The sequence below is a fragment of the Balaenoptera musculus genome, chromosome 14 (genome assembly GCF_009873245.2).
Source record: "Balaenoptera musculus isolate JJ_BM4_2016_0621 chromosome 14, mBalMus1.pri.v3, whole genome shotgun sequence".
Taxonomy (NCBI): domain Eukaryota; kingdom Metazoa; phylum Chordata; class Mammalia; order Artiodactyla; family Balaenopteridae; genus Balaenoptera; species Balaenoptera musculus.
In genome coordinates, this window is record NC_045798.1 from 40,257,480 (window position 1) to 40,284,030 (window position 26,551).

Consider the following 26,551-nt stretch of genomic DNA (forward strand, 5'->3'; position numbering starts at 1 on the left):
GCCCTTTCAGAGTTCAAAAAAACACACGAAAAAAATCCAGGCACAGAACTGGAACAGATATTTGCCCACCCATGTTCATAGCAGCATTATTCACAATAGCCAAAATTTGGAAGCAACCCAAGTGTCCGTCAATGGATGAGACTCAACAAAATGTGGTCTATACCCCTATTCAAAGGAAGGAGATTCTGGCACATGCAACATGGAAGAATTATGCTAAGTGAAAAAGGACAAATACTGTGTGATTCCACTTAGATGAAGTACCTGGAAGAGTCAAATTCACAGAGACAGAACGGAGAATGGTGGTTTCCAGGGGGGGAGAGAGGAAAGAGAGTGAGTGTTTAATGAGTACAGAGTTTAAGTTGGAGGGTAGTAATGGTTGTACAACAGTGTGAATGTATTTAACACCACTAAATTGTACACTAAAAAATAGTTAAAATGGTAAATTTTATGTATATATTACCACAATAAAAAAAATTTTTTTAGTCGGGGGGGAAAAAAAAAATCAGGGCACAGAGCAAAGCTGTGTCCAAGATGGGGCTGACGGTTGAGCCTGGAAGAAGAGCCCCCAGCCTCTCCACGCCCCCTGTGATGAGGCCCTCACCTGTACCAGAGGGCTCCCCCCACAGGTGCCCACGATTTGGGATCTCCACGAGGCTCCAGCCACCTGAAGACCTGATGTAATGAGTAAACACATTAAGCCTAGGCTGTGAGGGGACTCCCCTGGCGGTCCAGTGGTTAGGACTAAGCGCTTCCACTGCAGGGGGCACTGGTTCAATCCCTGGTCAGGGAACTAAGATCCCTGCATGCATTGTGTGGCATGGCCAAAAAAAAAAAAAAGAAAAGAAAAGCCTAGTCTGTGAGGAAAACTCAGTTATTTCTAATGTGAATGGGGCCTTAGAGTTCCAAGAGTGAAGCTTCCCCTACACCCAATCCAAGGTTCCAAAGTTAATTTTTTTTTTTTTGAACCCACCATTCCAACCTAGTTGGGTAAAGCTGTCTTATTTCTTTGGCAAAATAGCTTTCACTTTGAAGTAAAAGAGCTTTCTTTCAAACCTAGCAGAAACTGTTAGAGCTTCACTTCTTTTGAAACAAACTGTCTGGAGAACTCATCAGAATTTGAAAGGACCATGGGGGCAGATGTCCTGTTGCTCAGATAAGTACATGAGGGGGTTTAAAGCGGCATGTGACCTGCAGAGGCTCTCCAGAGACTCCTTTGAAACCTGTTGGTTTCCCCTCATTAGAGCCAGCCGCCGTGGAGTCACAGGCGGCTGCGGGGCAGGTGTCTCCTGCCTGGGCTTGATGGTGGCCCTGATAGGGCAGCCAGCCCCGTGGGAAGGAGGGATCCCTGAGCAGCCCTCCAGCCTCCCAGCTCTCCTGTGGAAGACAGCCCACTCCTTCCTCCGTAACGTGAGCTGCTAGTTCTGGAAGAGATCCAAGAATGAATCTCCTTTGCAAAGTGCCACCTCAGAGTGTCCAGTATGGAAGTTGCCCTGTTCCTTATCTACCACCTGCCGGCTCTGGGGCCTTGGGCAAGTTACATACCATGTTGGAACCTCAGTTTCTCCATCTGTGAAATGGGAGTCAGAATAGTACTGACCTTACAGGGGCGTTGTGAGAATTAAACACAAAGATGTCTATAAAACGTAGAGAATGGACTTGAGGACATGGGGAGGGGGAAGGGTAAGCTGGGACAAAGTGAGAAAGTGGCATGGACATATATACACTACCAAATGTAAAATAGATAGCTAGTGGGAAGCAGCCGCATAGGACAGGGAGATCAGCTCCGTGCTTTGTGTCCCACTAGACGGGTGGGATAGGGAGGGTGGGAGGGAGACGCAAGAGGGAGGGGAGACGGGGATATATGTATACATATAGCTGATTCACTTTGTTATACGGCAGAAACTAACACACCATTGTAAAGCAATTATACTCCAATAAAGATGTTAAGAAAAAGTCTATAAGGCTGTTAGAGTGCTTGGGATGTAATGTTCGCAGAATGATGGAGACACAGGTAACGAGGGCCTGCCGCCTTTCGGTCTGGTCTGACGTCCCTCCCGAGAGCCCGGGTGCTGTTGGAGGCGCTGTCCCAGGCGTACAGGATGGACGTCAGCCTTCTTCCACGCCTTCTCCCTGGCCTCTGGCAGGGTGGGCAGTGGGGGTGTTTCTGGGTTCCAGGACCACATAACCAAGGCTTCCCGGGTGGCATGTGGACGGGCCTTGGGTCCCTTTACGCCCATTGTGCTTTTTATTAGTCTAAACGCAGAAGCCAGACTGCTGGGGTTTTATGAACCTGGGAAAGTGGGCTCTTGATGATTACAAGGCATTAAATCTTGGCGCCAATGTAATAGGCCCAGTCCAGCCTCAGAGTGCACCTTGCCTTTTCTGATGCTTGACGAGCTTCAGTTTCAAAGGACACGTGTTGAAATCCCGGAACAAAATCTCCCAGGCTGAGCAGGGAGCAGTTTGAGGGGCTGCTCTGCGTTGTGGAGAAACAGTGAAGACCGCCTTCTTCATCTTGATACGTTTTGGTGGCAAAGAAGGGCAGAGGTTGATCTTGCCTTTGGAGATGAGCCAGGTGGTGTGGTAAATTACTGGGGCTTTGCTAACACGTGACCTGTGCAGCCGGGCCGTGTGTGGTCTCCTCACCTGGATGAGTGGTCGCCAAGGTCCGTCCCAGCACTGGCGCCCTGGGAGCCTTCCCCGAGTCTCCTCGTTGCTCCCACGGCACATCCATCCGTGCACTCTCCTTTTTAATCATCTCTCTGAAGGTGTCTCCCCATCAGGTTGTCCTTGAAGGCAGGGACTGAGCTCTATGCATTCTTGATCCCCCAGCACCTTGTCGTGGGTAGTTAGTAAATGGTGGATGGACGTTCGAATGCACGAATGCACGACAGTTGGTAGTTCAGGTGAGCTTTGTTCCAGGTGGTAGAGGGGCAATTTCACGTGTGTTGGACCTTCCCAGAGTATATGTGCACTCTTCTCCTCTGCCCTCCATATCTTGATTCATGCCCCCATCTCTTGGTAAAGGTTTACAAAGTCCTTCTATTTCGCTTTTCTCTACTTTCCTTTCGATAGATCAAAGTGTTATTATTTCTCCTGTGATCTTTAGGAATCTACCCAATTTTCAGAGAAGGCCCTCATCTCTGCTTTGGTGTTGCTTTGACTGTCATCCCTCAGCTTTTTCCAAGATTCCTGCCACCCAGTGAAACCCTAGTCACCTGGGCTTGACCCCCATTGAGCAGAGCCAAAGGCTCCACAGTGACTCACCTTCTACATGCACCCTAAATGAAGCTCTGGTTCCGCACGATTCCTTCAGCCTTGCCTCCCTGCCGAACGGGGCACAGCTCAGAGCTCGCCTGCATTCCAAGCTCTGGCCTGTGAGTATTTGAGCAGTCTACAAGTTTCAGAGCTGTGTTTGCCCTGTCTCCATACTAGGTCATGAACCACCCAGAACAGGAACCGAATCTTACATTTCTTTACTCTTCTCTGCATCCCCAATACCTAGGACTGTGAATATTTGTATATGTGCCTATGACACTGATAATGGTAACAGTGACATCTTGCTTAAAGTCACGTAATAGAGACAGAACTGGATCTAGAACTCTGCCCTGTCACCCCTGCTACCCCTGGTAGCATCATTCTTTGCCTGATAACACTGGTTTCTAATCTTCGCTTGGGATCTCATAGATTCTCTTTTAGAAAAGAGAGAAAATGGACACACAGACACACACACACACACACACACACACACACACACACACATGCTTTACATCTGATTTTAAAGGTGCACAGAGCCCCTAGGAGGTCCAGAGACCCCAGTTTAAGGATCCTGCCCTAAAGAATGACACCACTGAGCATCCTTAGGAAAATAAAATGGCAACTGATTGCATTGATTTTAGTCTGTTGCTTTGTGAAAACATTGGTTGAAAATGGTATGTCCCCCACCTTGGAAGTTTTTAAGAATATATTATTTGTGAGTATATATGTACAATGGACTACTACTCAGCCATAAAAGACAATGAAATTTTGCCATTTGCAACAACATGGATGGACCCGGGGGGTATTGTGCTGAGTAAAATAAGTCAGACAGGGAAAGACAAATACTGTATGATATCACTTATATGTGGAACCTAAAAATAAAACAAACGAATATAACAAAACAGAAACAGACTCCCAGGTATAGAGAACAAACTAGTTGTTACTGATGGGAAAGAGGGGAAGGGGGAGGGGCACGATAGGGGTAGGGAATTAAGAGACAAACTATCATGTATAAAATAAATAAGGTGTCAGGATATATTGTACAGCACAGGGAATATAGCCAATATTTTTTTTTTAATTTATTTATTTATTTATTTATTTATGGCTGTGTTGGGTCTTGGTTGCTGTGCACGGGCCCTCTCTAGCTGCAGCGAGCGGGGGCTACTCCCTGCTGCAGTGAGTGGGTTTCTCATTGCAGTGGCTTCTCCCGCTGAGAAGCATGGGCTCTAGGTGCGTGGGCTTCAGTAGTTGTGGCATGTGGGCTCAGTAGTTGTGGCTCATGGGCTCTAGAGCGCAAGATCAATAGTTGTGGCACACGGGCTTAGCCGCTCCACGGCATGTGGGATCCTCCCGGACCAGGGCTCGAACCCGTGGCCCCTGCATTCGCAGGCAGACTCCCAACCACTGTGCCACCAGGGAAGTCCCAGCCAATATTTTATAATAACTTTAAATGGAGCATAATCTATAAAAATATTGAATCACTATGTTGTATACCTGAAACTAATACAATATTGTACACCTGAAACTAATATAATATTGTAAATCAACTATACATCAATAAAAAATTTTTCTATTAAAAAAGAATATATTATTTTCCATAATAACCACGTGGTATCACACCAAAGCCCTGGCATAAAGGGCTACTCAGACCTCTGGGTTAGACTTTTGCCAGAGTATCCAATAAGTTGAATCCACAGAACATCTAAGTAAATATTCATGTGGTTTTCCGCACAGCTCTCAGGCTGCAAACTCACTTTGGAAACCTTTCCTGAACAGCCTGGTAATTAGAACCATGGTTGCTAAATTAGGTACACGGTGAGGCCAATGTGCTAATAATATATTTTCAAAGGGCTCCAAAACGAGCTGTTAAAAAATTAAACTACCTACCCAGACGCTGACAGAAGCACCTCAGAGGGTGTATTGTCTTGCTTCTTGCTTCTTGGAGGCCTGAAGTTGCTCCCAGGCTCTCTCCTCTCTAGAAAACAGGATGAGCCTTTAATAAAAAGGGAGTTGTTTGCAAGTGTGTCTTGCACCAGAGGTGAGGGAAATGGGAAGTTAAGGAAGCCGAAGTCTCAGACTCCAAACAAATATGCCACTTTGACGTGTGCAGTAAGGAGGTCCCTTTTTGCCCTGCAAGGATGCAGGGAGAAAGGGGACGGACGTGTTGTCTGTCAGCAGTGTTGGTGATGCTGAGCTGGAGATGCCCATGGGAGATGGGGGAGAAAACGAGGCCCTGGTGAAAGTGGTGAGTTTGTCCCTATCACCGCCTTCTGTGCTCACCTGGTTCCTGTTACCGAGGGCTGGAAACACCCCCTGAAAGGGCCAGCTTAAGCCACATTAGAAAGGAAAGGAGCCAGCTCTGCAGTGAGATCATCTGGGCCCTGTCCTTGCTTTCTGACCATCTGGCCCTGGCCTGGGCAGGTCAGCTAAGCTCTCAGTGTCCATAGGTCTGGTCAAAGGAAAGGAACCAGATCCATAGTTTTCATAATCGTATTATCTCAGTAGAGCACTGAGGAACTCAGCAAGGGCTTTAAGGAATTCCACAAACAGTTGATTCATTTTGACTATTTTTTTCTCAGAATATAGTTTCCTACATATATAGATTTTCTATATCACTTTAACAGCTTGATTGAGATAATTCATACAGTCTCCATTTAAAGTGTACTGTTCGGCAGTTGTCAGTATATTCACAAAGTTGTGCAACCATCACTACTCTCTAATTTTAGAGCATTTTCATCACCCTAAAAAGAAACCCTGTGGCCATTAGCAATCACTCGCCATTCCTCCCGCTCCCCACACTCAACCCTAGGCAACCCCTAATCTACCTTCTGCCTCTATGGAGTTCATATAATTGGAAGCATACACCATGTGGTCTTTTGTGACTCTCTTCTTTCACTTTGCATAATGTTTTCAAGGGTCATCCGTTTTATAGCACGTATCAGTACTTCATTCCTTTTTATGGCTGAGGAATATTGCATTTTATTATCCATTCATCAGTCGATGAAATTTAGGTTGTTTTCACATCTTGGCTATTGTAAATAATGCTGCTGTGAACATTCATGTACGACTTTTGTTGTTGTTGTTGTTGATACTTCTTTTAATACAATGTAGTACCAACCGTGTCCATATTCATTCAACTCATAAAATTCACAGTGTGAAGAATCACTAGACCTTATGTTAAAAAAATGTTAATGATTAACAGTCACAAAGAATCTTCTCTAATCTATGTTGAAGTAAAGTAACTGCAAAATGGAATACTGATGAGCGGAATTCCCTTGTTCAAGAAGTCTATTGACTTCACTTTCACTCTCCCTCAATGGCTTACGTAAAACTCAAAACTCTGTTTCTTGCGTAGCTCAAGGGCATACTATTAACATATACAGCATTTCAATTAAAGTTGAATTTTTATAATACATATACTTATTCTAATTGATGCATCCCTATTTATTAATGTAAGTTGATAGTATAACAATTTTGCATATAAATTGTTAATAGTAAAATCATGTATGACTTTTTGTGTGAGTATAACCTTCATGTCTCTTGGATTATGTCTAGGAATGGAATTGCCAGTCATATGGGGTAATTCTGTGTTTAACATTTTGAGGTATAATTTATATGTGTGTATGTTACACACTTATATACATATATAAAGTGTTTTTAAAACTGTGGAAAAATGCAAACTCAGTAGTGTTCATAGCTGTCATGCTGGTGACTGTCAATACATTAATTTTGCATTAATTAACATGCTGCCACAGTAAGTTGATTTTGTGCAACTAAGCTTCACCTGCCACATCTATTTAATTGAAGTGGGTCCTGAGACGTTTAAAAATGGTTACCATAGGCACCTACCTATCTGTATCCATTGGGATTATCTCCATACTGTACAACCAAGACCAAAAGAAATAAGCTAGATGCTGAGATTGACCTTAGACTAGAAATGTCACCATAACTTCAAGATTTGCTTGTACAGCGAGATAGCTTCACTGCTCTCATAGTGATTGAGTTATACATTTGAATATAAAAAATTTACTTATAAAATTTATAATTATTCTAATCTGCTTCATATGTGAAGACTTGATATAAGATTTAGTTTGGAAAAAAAAAAACATTCTGCTGCTCAGAAGAAGTTTGACCACAGGTGATCTGGTGATCTCAGAGATCCCTCCCAGCTTTCATTTGGACCTCATTCCTGATATGGTTTGGGCCTCTGCTGGTTTGGTGAGGGGTCTCAGAAGAGCCCCTCAGAGCGTGTTAATCGGACTCCCTGGAGCAGTTAAGATCCATCCTTGCCCTTTGTGTGCCAGCTGTAGCTCCAGACAGTTGTTCATGCTGTACTTAAGGATTTATTGAGCACCTACTATGACCAGGTAATGTGCCAGTCACTGAGGGGGGTTTCAGAGAAGGGAAGACATAGTTACCTCTTCAAGGTATTTGCAGTCAGGTTGGAGATACAGGGTGTAATAAGAATGAAATCAATCATTCTACAAGTATCTAGATATCAAAATTTCCACGTAATACAGTAAAGATACCAAATGTTGTAGGAATTCAGAAAATGTCAGCGGTAGCTTCGCAGAGCAGGTGGCACCACACTGTGCCTTAGGAAGATGGTAGCATTTGGATGAAGAGCAGGTGAAGCAGATTCTGGGTTTTCTTTTGAACTAAGATTTGGTCACCCCTGGGGCATTCCTTACCCTATTAGCCTCCTTATGAGGCCAGCGATTCAGCTGTGCCCAATCCCCATCAGCTTTCAATAAAGGGAATAAACCTCGGCAGCCAAGGAGAAGCAAGGCATTTTAAAAAGGCTTCCAGAGAGGAGTGAGATCATTTGGGCCCCTCGTTAGGAAAAGGGAGGCCGATGATGCTTGAAGCTGGAAAGACAAGGGAGCATTAGTCTTCGTTTCCATAAGCTGCGACTGAGCGTGGGCCATGGTTAATCGGAAAAAGCAGAAAATAAAGATTGATGAAACCCCATCCATCCCGAATTTGCTATAAATAATTGCATGCTGTTTCCGAGCTGTCAGAATCCATTTCTACTGAAGGCCCTTCGGAACAGAGAAAGGTCAAGCTGGAAACCAAGGGAGAAACTCAGGGGAGCGATTATGCTGGAAGACAGCCTCTGAAAGTTTCAGTGAAATGCCAGCGGGGAAGTAACCAGCCCCACCTGACCCTGCTGTTCTAATTAAATTAGCTCCCATTGACATCTCAGCCCTTCAAGACGGGGGCGGGGAGCTGGGGAGAGGATGTCACCTCCCGGGGCGGGGCTTGGCTTCTTCTCATCCATCGCTAGCCTTTGTGCTGCAGACCCCATAGCACTGACTATGTGCATAGAGGACACCCATTCTGCCATATAACAGCTTTAAAGGTCTTCAGCATGTAAAGGCATTCTTGCAAAGCAACAGTTAAGTCCTCCTAATGACTGGGAAAGAAAGGTGAGGTCACCGATGCTTGGGCTATTGTCAGGGTGGACTGTTTAAGAGAAGGCCCCGTCCTGAGTACAGAGAAGAGGGTCCAGGATGACCCACTCTTCCTGAAGAGGCTGGAGATGAGTGGAGGCCAAGGGTCCATCTGACATGACTCAGGTGCCTGTGGGCCTTTGGAAGGCTCAGAACCCGTTGCAATCAGCCTCCGTCTAAGGAAGCATCTCCAGCCAACTGTGCCTGCACCTCGCTTCCCCACGTGTGCCCTGCAGGTGTTCCTGCACCTCCGTTGTTGTTCTGAGTCAGAAGGAAACACTGTGTAAATGCACACGCCAGTGCACACAAGCTTATGGGTGCACGTGTTTGTTCCATCTCACTGTGGTGCCAGGCCCCAGCCCACCCATCTGCGTGTTCATTTGGCCTTTGGGGTCTCGCCAGCTCCTCCTGGAACTGACCTCAGCCATCTGATAGGGGCCTGTCTGGCTCCTGGCTCCTACTGGTCTCCTTCCCGGACTTTGCTTCAGGGAATTCCTCTGTGTCTTGCAAAGCTTGGTGTTCCATCCTGTTCGGCTCCCATGAGGCATGTATGTCCCTCCTGAGTTTACCCTGAACCTCCCGGGCTAGTCCGGCTGCTCCTTCTCCAGGAGGTCCTCTCCCAGTTTAATCCTGGCTCTCCTTCGAGCTCACTCGTGCCCTCCCCTGCCCACCCCCCCCCCCCCCACACACTCCACACCTGGTCTGTCCTGGCCTTAAACTCCGGGTCCAGGTGCTGGGTTCCCAGCCACCCTCCTTCACCTGGCTCAGGGCACTCTTGTCACAGAAACACCTGGATTTGATTCCTTTGATTCTGGGGCCCACCCAGAACATACGTGAGTTGGCCCCAAACTCCTTGGGCTGGTTCTGTCCGATCCACAGGGCTCTTTTGTCTCCAGGATGAAGGCGATTCTTTAATTTTGAGTGGTTTTCCATTGCTCATGTCTCCTTTCCACCCTCACCCTGCCCTGGTCTGGGCCCCTCTTGTCACCCCCATGGCTATCCAGCATGTTCTATTGCAAGGGTAATGTCGTTTTATCTCATCGGCCACACAGAACCCAAAACCTTTCTGGGTCCTGATTTTTTTTTTAACCAATACACCCGCTCTTGGTTTCTCTTCTTCTGCACTTTTGGCCCAGCTTGCTCCCTCCAGCTGCAGGGCCAGGCCCTTCCCTCCGGGATGAGGCTGAGGGGGAATTAGAATGCGGCACTGTCGACTCGTGGCTCTGGCATGGCCCCTCTATTTCCTGGGAGGCCCCAGGAGACTGGGAGGTGCCTTCGGGATGGCCATGTGTGCTGTGTCTGCTCTGTCTTCTCATCTCCCCATCTAGTCCCTTTGTCAAAGGAGTTTGAACTTGTTCCCAGAGGGAATCATTGTGGATCTTCAAATTAGGGAATGACGTGATGGAAAGGGTGTTTTGTAAGATCAGCAGGGCACAGTGGGCAGGGTGGAGTGGGGAATCTGAGGAGTGAAAACCTGGCCAGTCATTAAATCCTGCCAACAAGTCTGTCTCTGCACAGCCCTAAATGCTAAGATAACCTCACACCTTGGTTTTCCAGGATTTGGTGAGTCTGATGAGAACCTCGAAACAAACGTAGCCTCAGGCAAGCCGAGTGTCTCTGTATTCTTTGTAAACATTTGGAGTTGCTTTCTTTCTTTTTAAAATTTATTTATTTATTTATTTATTTATTTATTTATTTATTTATTTATTTATTTTTGGCTGCATTGGGTCTTTGTTGATGCGCATGGGCTTTCTCTAGTTGTGGCAAGCGGGGGTTACTCTTCATTGTGGTGCGCGGGCTTCTCATCGCGGTGGCTTCTCTTGTTGCGCACCACAAGCTCTAGGCGCACGAACTTCAGTAGTTGTGGCACATGGGCTCAGTAGTTGTGGCTTGCGGGCTCTGGAGCACAGGCTCAGTAGTTGTGGCTCATTGGCTTAGTTGCTGTGCGGCATGTGGGATCTTCCCGGACCAGGGGTCAAACCCATGTTCCCTGCATTGGCAGGCGGATTCTTAACCACTGTGCCACCAGGGAAGTTCTTAACACACATGCGGAAACAAGAACTCAGTATGTTTACAAATAACTGAAATGTATCCTGCTAGTAGCCCCACAGTATTATAGGTAGTTTGTTTTCTTCCTCCTTTGTGTTAATCTCTTTCACAACTAGAATTATTTTACTTGTTTAGTGTCTGTCTTCCTGACCATAAATTTAAACTCCATGAGGGAGGGATAGTGTTTACCTTTTTCACTGCTGTATTTCAGCATCCAGCTTGCTGCTGGATACTTGATATATCACTAATAAATAAATGTTTGCAAAAATAGGAAATAAATGGCTGAATATTTTTTAATGTAGAAACAGATCTTATTTGAGCAAGCTGATTGGCAATTCTTGGTGTATTGACTTCAGTTTGATTCTGTGCTTGATTATCAGCTAGAGACTCTAAAATATAGCCAGATTCAAAATCAGTTTCCTAGCATTTTGTCTGTTTCTTGATCCACGCAGCCCTTCTTTTCTTAAAGATGATCTATTTTCCTTCCTTTACAAGGAAAATTCCATGACCGCTGGGGGTGTGTGAATTATGTCCATCCGTATTCTGCGTATGGATCTGCCTTTAGAGACATATGCTGCCACAGGGAGAGGGTTTTTTTCCTGCACAAGCAAATCAGCCATGTACTCTTTGCTCAGTGGCATTGCAGGACCTGACTGGTCCAGGCAGGGTGCTCTGCAGTCACCCCAGCCTGGTGGCCTGGCCCAGCCGGTACGCCACTGCTATGTCAGATTCCACAGCTCTCCTCTGGGATTTCTTCCACAGTCTATCAAGCAGCCGTTGCCGGGCGAGCAAGGTAGGGCCTCACTCATTTTCAGCACCTTTGCTGCTGGATGAAGCTTTAGATCGTGGAAAGCAGAACTGAGCATGCATCTAACAAACACGCCTTCAGGCTGAAGCCAAGGCCATTTTTGCTTTCAGACTGTAGCTTCTGTTGAGAGGGGACAGCTGACTTTTCTTTCTCATCTGTGAACACATATGTACTGGTGCAAAACAGTTTGCTTCTTCAAGGAGCACAATCTGATTTGACTTCTGCTACAGGAGCATCTGGAATCCTGGCTTTGAAATTTGCCAAATCATGACCAGAGTTATCACAACTTAGTTGCTGAATCTGGAGATCAAGCTCCTGGTGCTGTGACCTCAACAACTTGAAGCTGCGTTAGAGAAATGAAGGAAAGAACAGTGGGGATGTTAGCATTTGACTTTGAAGCCTGGTATGTGAAAACGAGAATTTTCACAGAAGCTGTATCAGTGAAAGTACGATTCTTGGATACATAGTGGTTCTTCTCTTTAGGGCTCCTTGAAATAGTGAGCTTCCTCTCGTACGTGAGATATACGAACCAGGGGATGGGATCTTATGACATTTTGCAAAGGGATTTCCTAACTGCTAGAAAGGCCAGCTCTGCTTTCTAGGTTAGTGACCGTCACACCTTTTCTTGCTGGGCCCTGATTGGGACCTTGGAAGCTTTGTGACTCTGAGTCAGAAAAGGAGGCTGAGGGATGAAGACTCCGTGGTCTCTAGGTTGAAGTGGGACTGCTTGCTGATTCCTTGCCTGCAGTACCTCTTTTACCTGAGGTAGTGAGATAGTCCTCCGGCCCCCAGAAAGGTCTCAGGCCACCATTCCCACATCTGCACCTCAGCGTGGGGAAGGCTGCTGGACCTGCGGGCATCAGGACCAAGCCCCAGCGGTGAGCTTGGAGCCCTAATCCTACTGGTAGTCCTCGATCCCCTTCTCCCTAGCTGGTGTTGCAAGCAATCAAGCACAGCCCCTCTGTGCTCACTGCTCCTCACTTGCTGGTCCAGAGCCAGAGAACAGGGTACCCAGCCCCGGGGGCTGCTTCCCAGCCTGGGAAGGACCCCGGATTCTCTCTTGGCTGCTGTCTCTCCGAGATCCCATCCTTATATCTTGCTCAGACACTGCACATGTCACCAACAGTGGAGCCGGATTCCAGCTTCACCCCATGGCAGGTTGCTCTTCCTTGTTGCCTTTGTTTTTAAAAAAGCAAACCCTTCTTGTCTTTTTCATAGTTTCAATCACAGACACACAGACACACACACACACACACACGTTTACAAGTTGATGTGGAAATAGGAACAAGTCTAAAAGGACATACACTAAACTCTTAGAAGGTGCTCTTTGGACCCTGGGGTTTGCAGGTCATTTCCTCAGTTTCTACTTTATACGTTTCCTAATTTGAATTTTTTTTTAAACAGTGAAACATAGTACTCTTTTTTTTTTTTTTTAATAAATTTATTTATTTATTTTTATGGCTGTGTTGGGTCTTCGTTTCTGTGCGAGGGCTTTCTCTAGTTGCGGCGAGCGGGGGCCACTCTTCATCGCGGTGTGCGGGCCTCTCACTCTCGCGGCCTCTCTTGTTGCGGAGCACAGGCTCCAGACGCACAGGCTCAGCAGTTGTGGCTCACGGGCCCAGTTCCTCCGTGGCATGTGGGATCTTCCCAGACCAGAGCTCGAACCCGTGTCCCCTGCATTGGCAGGCAGATTCTCAACCATTGCGCCACCAGGGAAGCCCCATAGTACTCTTATAGTCACAAAAGCAGGGGGAAAAAAATCCATTTGGAAAGATGAATGTTTAATAAACTCAAACAGAAGAAATCCATTTTAAACGGATCATGCCTTCTACCTGTGAACTGCTGGGCTGTGCTGGGGGCCCTGGCCCTTCTGCCCACCCAACCACCCCAGCCCTGCAGGATGAGGGTCTTCTGCCTCCCTCTTCTTCTCGCTGTAGTGAGACCATGGGAAGGTTTCTGAGGATGATTTCTGGGCTCCTGGTGATGAGATCGGGACCTTGTGTATTGAATAGAGAAGAGCCAGTAATAATTGTGCATAGGAAAGCATTGAGTGGAAGGTCTGGTGCTCTCTGGGAAAATCCCAAACAGCCACCGGCCGATGGTGGACTTCATTAGTCTATTCGGCCGACCCTGATCAAGCCCCTGCAGTTTACTGAGCATCTCCCATCCCTGGGGCTATGCAGGTGAGGAGAGCCTCAGCAGCTCACTGGCTGCAGTGGTCAGTTTTGTCTGGGGGAGGGAGGTGACGTGGTCAGTGGGAGCAGGGCACAAGTAACACAGCAAATAAATGACAAGTGTGTGCGTGTCTCGTGGCTATAAGAGTAAGTTATTTTTATGGTTGGAGGTTTTGTTTGTTTGGGGTTTTTTTGGGTCATAATAACTGTTGGAACAGACCTGAAGTAATTATGACCTCAGCTGGCCCATCCCCTGTGTAACTGAGGGATCCGTGAGGCCCTCATTCCCTCACGTCTGTGAAGAGGTAACCCTGCCCTCCAGCGGCCTGACAGCCAGGAAGGGGACTCCATACATGGGGGGAACCACACAGCTAAATTGCCTTTTTGTGAGGGTAGCAATGGTTGGCCCAGATGGTCAGGGTCCCTTCTTGCTCCCAAAGCTTGTGTTTTTCCCCCAGAGATTATTAATGTTCCCTGGGTGGCGAGCATTGATCCAACTCGACTTACTTGTTTGACACCAGTGCTGAGGCTGGGGGTCACCTTCTTTATCCCAGCTTGGTCCTAAATGACCGTCCTAAACCCTGGGCCCAGCTGGAGCTCGTATGACCCTGCCCCAGCCTCACTGGTCAGCAGGGACATTAGTGAGCCCAGAGTCCACGCTGGTGAGGCTCTGCCGCCGTAATTCCCACTGTGACCAGCCCTGGGTCCCGGGAGCACTCGGTGACTTGCACCACAATCAACCATTAGCCCTAATGACAAGTGGATTAATTTGGTCCAAGTAGGTATATCCAGATAGGCAACCTTGTCATGGATTAGAACTTCCTTGCCTAGGCAGAGTCCGACATTCAAAGGGTAGTATTCTAAAATGAGTCTGGGGGCTTTAGGGAGGCTGACTTACATATGAGTGTTGAATGTGAACCACATCGGCCTCAAAAGTGTTGGTGGCCAGTGTGGAAGGGCCCAAATTATAATTGTCAGACAAGAGGCGGAACCCTGAATTCTGAGGACTCAATCTTTCATTTAGTGATTTTGACGTACAATGCTTGGGCTCTTACTGAATGTCTTCGTGGTTAATAAGGGGGCATGCTGTTTTGGCCCAAGGCTAAGTATTCCTCATCAGTCATTAAAATATTCAAAGACCTCTGCTTGTTAACTGTGCCCGATGGTAAGGAGTCTGCACAGTAATGGACTTGATTTATGAGGCAGATTACAGGGTGAAAAGTGCCTGGTGAAGGTCGGTCACCCACCCTTAGCCTTCCCTTCCACTGTGGGCTTTCTGAAGATAGAAGGCAAGGAGAAAGGTTACTACACAGCTTGGAAGGATTTAGCAGGGTGGCAGGGGCAGAGGTGAGCTACCACCACAGGGCAGGCCCTCGTGCCAGGAAGGGCAGGCATCTCATCTTCGTTTTCCTGGTACCATATGACAGTTTCTTCTTTTTTTTTTTAAATGATCAGTTTGGTTTTTTTTTAAATTTATTTATTTATTTATTTATGGCTGTGTTGGGTCTTCGTTTCTGTGCGAGGGCTTTCTCTAGTTGCGGCAAGCGGGGGCCACTCTTCATCGCGGTGCGCGGGCCTCTCACTATCGCGGCCTCTCTTGTTTCGGAGCACAGGCTCCAGACGCGCAGGCTCAGTAGTTGTGGCTCACGGGCCCAGTTGCTCCGCGGCATGTGGGATCTTCCCAGACCGGGGCTCGAACCCGTGTCCCTTGCATTGGCAGGCAGATTCTCAACCACTGCGCCACCAGGGAAGCCCTGACAGTTTCTTTACAATGATCCGTGGTAGTTCTTTCCAATCTCTATATGTGCATCTCAAAGAATGTATTGCTTAGTTCTGTTCATGAAGAAGGGAAGCACACATCTGCTGAATTTAAAGAAACAGGTGGGCATTTGGGTTTTGAATTTTTTTCCCTCTAAGGAATCCAGACCTTAAGTGCCTCTGTGTGTGTGAGAGGGAGAGAATCTATACCTGTTCAACTCATGAAGAGAATATCAAATGTACTGGCTTTTAGAAAACAAATCCTTATAATTATATAGAAAGATGTATTCTAATTTGATTATTTTCCAAGTAGCATCTGTCTTTTCCAGCATAGGAACTGCCGGATGTGGCTTTTAGATGGGGGAATTGTCAGATTGTGTGCTTTTATGAATTGACCTAGTTTTCTAGGGTGAACCCCCTGGTTTGAATGTTGGACGGGAGGCTGTGGGCCCCAGGGCGCCTGGCAGGGCCTCACGTGTCCTCCGTGGGTTCACTTGGACACATTTTCAGCTGGAGGGCTGGCCATGCTTTTCTTGGGGTGGGAAAGGGAGACAGCCTCAAATGCCAGAGGAGCTTGAGGGGTTGTTAATGGAATTCCCTGCTGGTGGTCCCACGGATTCCCCCTTGAATATGAGCTCCTTGAGGACAAGAGTTAAGCCGGGATCAGCTTTGTGGTCCCAGCAGGCCAGGCTTGGTCGGGTGGGTGGGCAGAAAAGGATACACCTGCCTGGCCTTTGCTGCGGCCTTGGTTGTATCTTTACTGCCCAAGGAGCTAACCACAGAGCTTCCCAGGGGACCTCTGTTACGATAATTGAAGGAAGGGAGAGCTTGAAGCTGCACAATTGCTGCAGTCGCCTCGGTTGCAGATTGAGCCAAATGTTAAATGTCTGTTTACCTGTCACCTGAAAATGCAGAGGTGACAGGTGCCTCTGCATTTGCCTGCAGAGGAAGGCTCAAAGTTTGACAGGATTTGTTGGGATTTTCAGGATCTGAAACCCACGCATTTATTTCTGCCTGTGACTATGTTATGTCTAATGACAATTTAGGGGTGCATACTTAAATTAATATTTCACTTTTGATTTAAAAACTCAGAAGAGGGACTTCCCTGACAGTCCAGTGGTTAAGACTCCACGCTTCCACTGCAGGGGGTGAGGGTTCGATCCCTGGTCGGGGAGTTAAGATCCCACATGCTGCATGGTGCAGCCAAAAAAAAAACCGAAAAACGAAACTCAGAACATTATCCACAGATACACAGAGTAAATATCATTTTAATCACAACTGCAGAGGAGACATCGGTATTAAGTAAGAACAGTGCACGGAGGCCTGGGGCTCTAATTTTATAGGTGGCCAGTGCCTCAGAGAAGGTGACACCAAGCTAGCTCTGCTTCGAAGGGGGTGTAGGGGTGGAAGGAGCACGTGTCACGGGTTGGCTCGGGCACAGGGCATTTGGGAGTGACCTCGGCAGGGCTTGGAGGAGCGGCCAGAGCTGGGACAGCCGGGCTGACCCCAGTCATTTGAGCGCGGAGGGCATCAGGTCAGGCTGCAGCCCCAGTGGAGGAAACTGGAGTAACAATCAAAATCCCAGGAGCTCCTGGTCATTAACTGTCCTGTGCCAAGGACTTCATGTCTCTTTGTTTCTTACTTACTCTCATTTTCCCATGTCATAGGTGAGGAAACTGAGGCTCAAGGATTGAGGAGTTTTCTAAGGTCCCAGAGCCTCCAGACTCCAGGACTGAAATCTGAGTCTGTCTGACCCAGCACACGTGTAGCATCATACCGTCCCTTGGATGGGGAGCTTGGGGACACCTATCCCTGAGAGCTACAGTGGGTGGGAGTGTGACTAACTGGGGGTTTGTCCCCGTCCCAGCCTGGGACTCCGTCCCAGCCAGACCTGGCGCCTGGAGGGGCTGTGCCTCACGATGGCCTGGACACTTCCTTTAAAGCCACAGCCGTCGGGTGTTGTCACAGGGGTCCTGGCGTGCTGAGTCCTTGGACTTAGGGGGCTGCACAGGCAAGTCCTACTTACTCATGAATTGGCCACCTCTCAAATCCCCACCCATAAAATCAGTTCCCCACCCCCTCAGGTAAGACCAGTGTCTGCCTGGTCTGACTGACTGCTGGAAATCTAACAATACCATATTACAGAAATGGAAGTTTAGCATAAGTTAATTACAGAGTAAACTGGAGATCTTGCAGAAGGTCAGTGTGTCACGAAGACAGTGAAGGTGATGTTGGAGAGCTCCTGGTTCTCACATGTGGACAGACGAGGCTCATTGGAGAGAGAAGCAGGGAGGTGTGTGCTGAGTGTTTTAGAAAGGATTTGACTGTCAAAACATGAAGACAGGCTCTGAGAAAATTGGTGAAGCCCTCGAATGGTTTGCAAAAATGACCCTTCTGATTGTCTTATTAAAAACAAAACACGAAGCAAAAAGGTATCAGTGTGGTTGGTTAGAAAAAGTACACACAGAACAAAGCAAAAAACATTCGTTTCTTTTTTTTATTCTTTAGAACAAATTAGAACATGGTTGTAATTGCATGTTCTTAACCTAAATGTTATCAAATGAACACAAAATAGACATAGTCTTCTAATTTTAGTCCCATTTTTTTTCCAAGGTAAAGACCCAATCAGATATTTTTCTGTCCACACCACCCTTCAGCCAAATCATTTGCTATGAAGTGATGGCCCTTGTTCAAACGGATTTGCTATAAAATTACCAACCACCATCCCGCCTGGTCCCTGTACCAGATATTCTCAATTAACTAGGACCCATTCTTATTTCAATCTGACAAAAGAAACTAGATTGAGGAGGTTTGGGCAGGTGGTTTGCAGTTCTTTAGCAGATGGAAAGAGTTTGTGTTTTGCCTAATCACACCCTGATATATATTCTCACTGATCTCGGAGAAATTCTCCCAGGGTAATAATGTCTGCCTTGTTTCTAGTTGCTTTCGAAATTATGGCCCAGAGACCATAAGTTTTTTCTTGCCTCCTAATGATTTTGAGATTTTATTTAGTACGGTTTTAATATTTAATATTTATCAGCTAAAGCTGGTTCAGACCACTGATATCTGAATACTTAACAGGACTATCTAATGCTTTAGAAAAAGTGCACACAGTACCAAAGTTATACACTATCAGAGGTACCTTGTCTTTTTTTGGTTTTAGGCAGCATAAAAAGTAGCCATCACTTCCCTAATCACCAGAAAGCAGCCCTACAACCAGGGAGAAAGCTCAGGATTCAGCAAGGCAAGATGGGCTTGGCATTCAGGGTACAGGCTGGGAACATGGCAGCCTCTTAAAACACATTTCGCCTGATTTTTTTCTTAGTGGACTTTATTTTTTAGAACAGCTTTAGCTTTACAGAAATGCCAGATCCATTTCACAATGCAGTTTTAACTCCTAGATTTTTTTCCCCTCTCTCTGCAGACGTCGCCTCATCTCCCAGAGATCGTCCTTGGAGACCCTGGAGGATATTGAGGAGAACGCTCCTCTACGGAGGTAAGTTTTCGGGTTGCATTTATGTGTGTGTGAATGGCCTGCAATACAAGGCGGCAGCCAAAGTGTGAACTTTTTTTTTAGTTTTTGATCTACAGAATTAAATTCTAAAAATGACAATCTGATCCCCAGACTCCGTTTGGAAACCCCAGCCCTTTGGAACATTAGAACTAGAACACTGTGAAATCCCAATTGTGTATCAGAATAGCCCAGTTTGCATGTGAATTCAGGTGCGGTTACCTGTTCCTTTTGAAAATTGCTGCTTGATGAAGAAGAGCGCGTCACTTGCCCCAGCTTTCCCAGGCGCGGTGACACAGTAACCAAAGTCCCCGACTTCATTAGCAGGTGGCACGATGTTCCTCCAGAGCCAGGTGCTGGGAAACTCAGGTAGGTCAGCTGTGAGTGTTCCCTTGGGGCTGAAAGCATTCCATTTCTCCCTCCGGATTAGAAAAGTGCTTTCGAAGCATCTTTTTTTGGGTGACAGCAGTTGCTGAGCTGTGCCGGGCCTCTGACTGGCAGCTCTCCTTCCTCTAATCTGCGCCTCGGTCCACCTGGCCCCCCTGGAGTTCAGGAGACACACACTGCGTCCCCTGCAGTCCTCACCGGAGCCCCAGCTGAGCTGGCTGTGCAGGAGGAGCTGAGGCAAGACGGGACCTTGTGGGACGCTGTGGCTTTACAGGGGATGCATGGCAGGCTGCAGATGGGGCAGAGCCGAGGGAGGGTGTGTGCTCTCATGCCCTCGCACCAGCTCCTACGGGAACCCACATCTGCACCCTTCATGCATGCTTTGGCTGCTGGCCAGGAATTGGGAGTCCCCGGCTCGTCCCTTTGAGCCTGGGAGGATGCTGAGTTGGAGGGAGGCGTCTCCCCCCTGGAGCCGGCTCCTTCCCTGCCTGGAGTTTCACCCCCAGGTCACGGGTCTTGTCCACAGACCACCTGGATAAATGGTGGAGCATAGACAGGCCTGGGATCTGATTGGAAGCATCAGTGACTGTGAATCTCACCGACATCATTCCAAAGAGAAAGTCAGGGCCAGACAGTCCGATTTCCACTTTTGAAGTCTTTTTGAAAACACACATAGCCTCTGGGACCATCTTAGGCTGATGGTGTGTGGCTGTGTGATCCACGTGGCCTGGGTACTAGTGTTCTTCTGTCAGTCTCTATTAAGTGGCCCAAAGTAATCAGCGAGCGTCAGGGAGAAACGTTCTCCGGTGGCGCCGAGTGGCTTTGGCATTTGAGTACAGTTGATGCCAGTCAATGAACAGAACTGCAAAGGCCCTGGAGTTTGGAGAGGATGCAAGGAGCCGTGGTCGTCTGAGCAACGTGGTAGCTGTGACCAAGGAAACCAGGTTAAAAAAAAGTCACAGGCTCTAAAATGTCACCTCCTCGGGGATTCTGGGTGGTAAAGGGGGGCCAGAGAAGGAGCTGGGCGCTGTGTTTCTGGTCATGTGCCCCATCACCCCTGTAGCCTCCTTTCAGAATCTGCCCAGGCTGGTCCTCTACCCCTCAGTCCTGTGATAGCACAAATGGGCAGAGTAAAAATGGCTTATCTGCCTTAACTGTAACTTCATCCAGCCCTTACTTACAGAATGCTATACTTAATTTCCAACAAATCTTGTGTAAATATAAAGTTTAAAAAGTAAGTCTGAAACCAAGGGAGTTGGCAGTTTAAGAAGTCCTTAGTTTCCCTAATGGACTTTTTTTTAATTGAAAAATTTCTGATATTTACTGCAGAAGCAAACTCACAGACATACAAAACAAATTTATGGTTACCAAAGGGAAAGGGGGTGGGGGAAGGATAAATTAGGAGTTTGGGATTAGCAGATACAAACTACTATATATAAAATAAACAACAAGGTCCTATTGTATAGCACAAGGAACTGTATTCAATATTCTGTAATAAACCATAATGGAAAAGGATATATATATATATATATATATTTATGTATATACATATATATATATAACTGAATCACTTTACTGTACACCAGAAATTAACACAAAGTTGTAAATCAACTATACTTCAATAAAAAATTCTGATATTTACTTAGAAACTTACTTGTTCCTAAGAAATAAAAATAGCAGAAGGGGCATTAGTTTGGGGGTCAGGGGACTTGCATTCTTGGCCTGATTCTTCTACCAACTGGTTATGTGGCTTTGGAAATTCATTTACCTACTCTGGGGACTCGGTTTTCCCACCTGTAAAATGGGAGAGGCAAATCAGCTGATCTCTGTCCTTTCCAGCTCCCCGATTCTGTGAAATCAATGTACCAATAATGATGCTGAAGTGTTTTGGGAACTGCGGGGGCAGAAGGCTATTAGCCCAACTTGCATTTAAACTCAGCACATAGAACAAACTGCTCCAAGGCATCTAATAAAAACTTTTTGCATAATTAAGTGTATCCTGTAATCAGTGCTAACAAGAAAGAGCTAACCTTTCATTAAATTAGTTTTCAATTTAATTCTATCCTAATTTAATTTTGCATCACTTAAAATGTATGGTTTTAAATGGGTATTTTTACATGTCAATGCAGGTGGCTTTGAAATTAATTCCTTCTTTGCTTAACCTGCCATAACCTGAGTGCTTAGTCTTCCAGTTTCCTTGGCAATTGTTGGTAATGCCACAATTCTCTTAAAGCGTTTCTTAGGTGGGGGATGGTGGAGGCTGAATGCTTAAAAAATCACAAACAACTTGCTGATCGAAGGGCTATATCAGTAGCATATGCAGTTAGAATTGGATGCTGGTATCGAAAGAAAGCACCTCTGTTAAGTTATCTTCTTAAAAGTCTTTCTTTTCTCTTGCACATCACAGGTTAGTTTCCTGTATCCACCTTGAACTCCAAGGACTGAGCATTTGCAATGAGAGGCTTTAGACTGAGGTTTTCCACTTTGCCTGGTGGTTACGTGGTATCCCAGAAATAAAGACCTAGGATGTCTCTGTTAGGTGTCCAGAAAAACCTCAGTTCAGCTGCAGCAAATGCGGCAGCCGTCACCACCTGCCCCAGTTTCCAGCCTGTCTCAGTTGATGTGTGCAGGCTGCTGTGCCATTAAGTAATTACTGGTGCCGAAAGCCACCTGTGCCTCTTTTGCCAACTTCCGGTTTCAGCAGAAGGCTGGGAGATTTTGTGCCCAAACCTGAGGGTAACAGCACCTCTTTCTGCAGATGTGGAGGCAGGGAGCAGCTTGGGGTCTTAGGAAGGTACCCTCCCAGTCTAGCTCTTAGCCCACTGCCCTCAGACTGGGGGGCCCAGGAAGCTCTGCATTTTGGGAGGAAGCTGGGCAAGGATGTGAGGATGCTCCTGAACAACGGTCCAGCAACCAGTGATAGCACACATTTATGCCTTCAAGGATTCTCCTCTCTCCAGTGACTACAGAGTTCTAGAACCTTCTGCTGTGTGTGAGAGAGACAGTTGGGGACCTTGGGTGGCCTGCAGACTCTAACAGTCATTCTGGAGGTAGAACAGAGGCAGTTTGAGGTGCTGGGTCTGCTTCCAGAGAGCTGCCCCAGGAAGGCTGAGTGAGGCTGAATCTTCTTGGACCTCAAGAAAGCTGAATCTGGGTTCGGAGGCTTGGAGTAGGGAGGGGGATTAGTGGGTGCTTTTCCCTATTCAAACCCTTCCTGAGGTCCACAGGAAGCATCTACAAAATGCCCTCAGGCAGGGTTCTGCACGTCTTTTCTTTTTTTTTTGTAAATTTATTTTTTTATTTATACTATTTATTTTTGGCTGTGTTGGGTCTTTGTTGCTGCGCACTGGCTTTCTCTAGTTGCGGCGAGCGGGGGCTATTCTTCATTGTGGTGCATGGGCTTAGTTGCTCCACGGCATGTGGGGTCTTCCCGGACCAGGGCTCGAACCCGTGGCCCCTGTGTCGGCAGGCGGATTCTTAACCGCTGTGTCACCAGGGAAGTCCCTCTGCACGTCTTTAAAAGAATCTATTTAAAACCAAGAATTCAGGACCCTTAATAAGGGCTGTGGTTTTCAGAATATAGGAGGCAAACAGTAACAAAATATGCACCCTTTGTAGTTAAAGGTTTTAATAATAATCACACACTTGAAATGTGTATATGAATGTGTGTACATATGTATGAATGTGAATATTTGTATTTGAACGTTTCACTTGACACTGTACGAAGCTCTTGTAGAAATCATCACGTTTAATCCTCACAACAGCTCCAGGGAGGGATCTGAAATATTACTAGTGATAGGTCACTAGGGTTGGTAGTGAGTGTGTGGTGGATGCTGGGAGGGCCACTCAGGCTGCGGCCGTGTGCTGTGAACCCTGCTCCGGTGGAATGGACATGACTGGCAGGGGGCCTTCCTTCCTCTAGATCCAAGGCCCAGGGAACCCTGTTTCCCTGATGAAAACCACCAGATACCTGCTACCATGTCTTTGCTTTGACCTGCACTCATTCACTTTACTATATGTTTTTTTCAAGTTAAATTACATTTTAAGGTGCTGTTTCTTAAGGAAAAAATATAATTTTCAGCACTCTCTGGGAAAGGGCTTGTAGGAAGACTGGCCCTTACTTGAGGGCAGGTAAGGGGGTTTGGGAGCTGTACACCTAGCCTAGCCCAGGGCTATCCCCCAATTTCCCTTGAGGGGAGCCCTTGGAGGAGAGTAAAGATTCAAGCTGCTAGGCAGGTCTGTGATGCTGCCCATTCCCTAATCCTTGGCCACCAGTGGGTCCACACACCCCACCTGCCCTCAGCTGTACCTCCTCGTTGGGAGGTACATCTTGTTCTTCTCTTACCTGAAGCCTCAGAGTTCAGGAGTGACTGAACTCGGGTGATGGCCTGGACCTTCGTGTGGTTTTGGGAAGCCGGGCACTGCTTCTCTGGAACTCGCTCTCTGAAGCATAAGGTCTCAGGCACCCACGTGTGATGCCAAGAGCCAGCCCTCGGGGTCCATGGTCAGAAAGGTAAACAAAAAAATTTGGTAGCAGAAACCCAACTAGAAAAGTCATTGTTCCCTTTCTCAATACAAGACCAAACTTCAGATTCTCAGTTGCTGGGATTTTTGCTTTTTTCCTAGTTGTTAGTACAGTTGTATATCTTAGAATTTGCCAGGTACCTTTGAAAAAATAGACACAAATAAGATCTTTTCAGCCTGTGGTCTGTTCTGTCATTCCTGTAGTGCAAACACATGTTGTATATTCTAGGAAAAATTAATTGGAATCCAAGTCAATTTGTTCAACAAATATTTATTTAAAATTTATCTTTAAAAAAAAAAAAAAAACAGCCACTAGCTGGGTCTCAGTCTCTGATCCTCATTCAAAGTAAAGCTGCGACTTCCAGGCAGAGCCAAGTTGAATGTTGAGGCAATCGTCCAGGTAATTCAGGCCAGAGTCCTGCTACAGAAGAAAAATGATTCGGGGTTGTTTTTAAACTGAATTTTCCAGTGTTTTTCCGCCCTCTGGATTCTTAAATTTACAGTTTTCTGTTCCCGTTACCTGTGTTGATACAGGAGGATTCTTTTTAAGATGACAGGAACAAATAATGTCTTTGGAATTTGTGTAGGTTATGTTATTGTAACTGAGGACAATAGTTTTCATTAGCTGGCTCTTCAGAGACCCATATAAATTATTATCAGTATTATCGAGGAAGTTGTCTGTCGTTGGGTTTTTTTTTTTTAAAGCTTCCTTGCTTCCAGCTATATAGTCCTCATTATCCTTGGGGTGACTCAAACCATTTGAGTCTGGTCTTTCCTTCCTGTCTTTGTGTGGAGATGTCTCAGCTGTCCACGGGCAACTGACTGTGTTTTCGAAATGGCTTTATTTTTCAGATGTCGCACTCTCTCAGGTTCGCCCAGACCAAAGAACTTTAAGAAGATTCATTTTATCAAGAATATGCGGCAACACGATACCAGGAATGGCAGGTATCTTACTAACAAAAACTGCCCCCATCCTCCCTGCTGTAGGAGGGGGTGGGTCCAGCGGGGAAGGGAAGAGGGGACCCTCTGAATGGTCAGAACTCACAGAGTGAAGCCCGCTGTTAAGATGAACAGGATCTCATGTAACCTTCCCTAACAGACTACTATTTCCACCCCACTCCTGCCAGAATCATCCAAAGAAGTTTATAGAAAATACTGCTCTCTAATGGCAACCAAAGGCTTAGTTTTTTAGACTAACTAAAACTGAATTTTTAGTAGTACTGAAATATTATTTTTATTAGGAAATTTTGAACAGAAAAACAGTTGAGTTTTTGGGTGTTTTGTTATCGTTGTTTCTTTCTTTTTCCGCTTTTTTGGGTTTTGTTTTCTTTTTTCACCAGGGCTCTGTGCTCTGGTCAGTCAATATCCTGCCAGATCTGCGCCTGAAGTCAGGTTTGGCTCTCTCTCTGATGATTTTCATTAAGAGGGGAGAATCACGACCTTGCCAGCAGATTCTCCCTGGGTGCCGATTCAGATTCCTGGGCCTGCTGACGTACGCCTGGACCATGTGTTTCTCCAGCAAAGAGTTGCTCTTTTGGAAAGGGCTGTTAAATGAAAATTATGGTTAAGTGTATATGACCTTGGTATTAAAACCTTCCTGGTGACAAGCGGATGTGAATCCTTGTTGCCGGCATTGCTTATAATTGAATGGCGAAGCCCGTTCATGGCAGCCTCACAACAACTCTGGGAAGAGGGCTCCAAGACCTCTTGGGGTCCCCTGATGCTCTGTGCTCCTGGGGGTGGCTCTTCTCCACCGACCTGTGACCTGGATCATAGTTAGAGACGCATCCCAGAGCAGAGTTCCTGCCCCAAGACCATTTCATTTGATCTCCTCCTGATTTACAGAAGCTCATATGGACCCCACTAATAACTCTCTAATCTATACCAAATGAAAATTGCTAAAAAGTTAGACTCATGGCATGATTAAGGCCCAGCATTACTGTAATTTGGTGTAAAATACACTGTACAACCTGAATAACTAACAATTACAGTATTTAAAGACTTGTTTTCTTCAAGTTTTTAAACCTCACTTGAATAGAGAACATAATTTTATAGCTATTCAGCGATTTTAGAATGGCCAAATTGAACTCTCCCATCAAATAATTTTTACGTACTCAGTATGTATTCCTATTTTAAGTGCAGAGCTTTTAGTTAAAATGAACCCAACTGTCATCTGTGAAATAGAATACCCTGAGTTTCTTTCTCTCACCCTGACTCTCACTGTCACAATTATTGTGTCTTATTCATTTAACCACCGTGTTTTTCTTTTCCTTTGTGGCTCTTACTGAATCCGAACCTTACTTATGCCATTTTTAGTATAATTATTCATTATTTATGTATGTTGGTGTTTTTGTCCATAATCTCTTGAACCATAAAATAAACATAGAAAGCCTCGACTTCCTAAATAAAATCAGTGATAAAGCCAAAAAGTGGGCCAAATTAATGGTATTCCCCACTTCTCAATGCTGTTGAGGACACAAAGTCAGATAATCAATCACCTGGCATGGTTTGTAGTGAGAGGATGTAGTTAGTAAAAGATTTGGACTAATGGGATCACCAGTGTGTAGTATATTCCGAAGCCGCCTTCCCCGGCACACCCTTGACCCTGGAACAATGTCAACAGTCCAGA

General features: G+C 46.2%; 1 protein-coding gene across 2 annotated transcripts in view; it reads left to right on the forward strand.

Moving 5' to 3' along the window:
- CABLES1 (Cdk5 and Abl enzyme substrate 1) overlaps positions 1-26,551 on the forward strand; it is a 106,791-nt gene that overhangs the window by 22,892 nt on the left and 57,348 nt on the right. For both annotated transcript variants that reach the window (XM_036874429.1, XM_036874430.1), the window contains exons 2-3: positions 18,925-18,996; positions 24,775-24,867. In XM_036874429.1, coding sequence (XP_036730324.1) covers positions 18,925-18,996; positions 24,775-24,867 — 165 coding nt within the window. The remainder of the gene's footprint in view (positions 1-18,924; positions 18,997-24,774; positions 24,868-26,551) is intronic.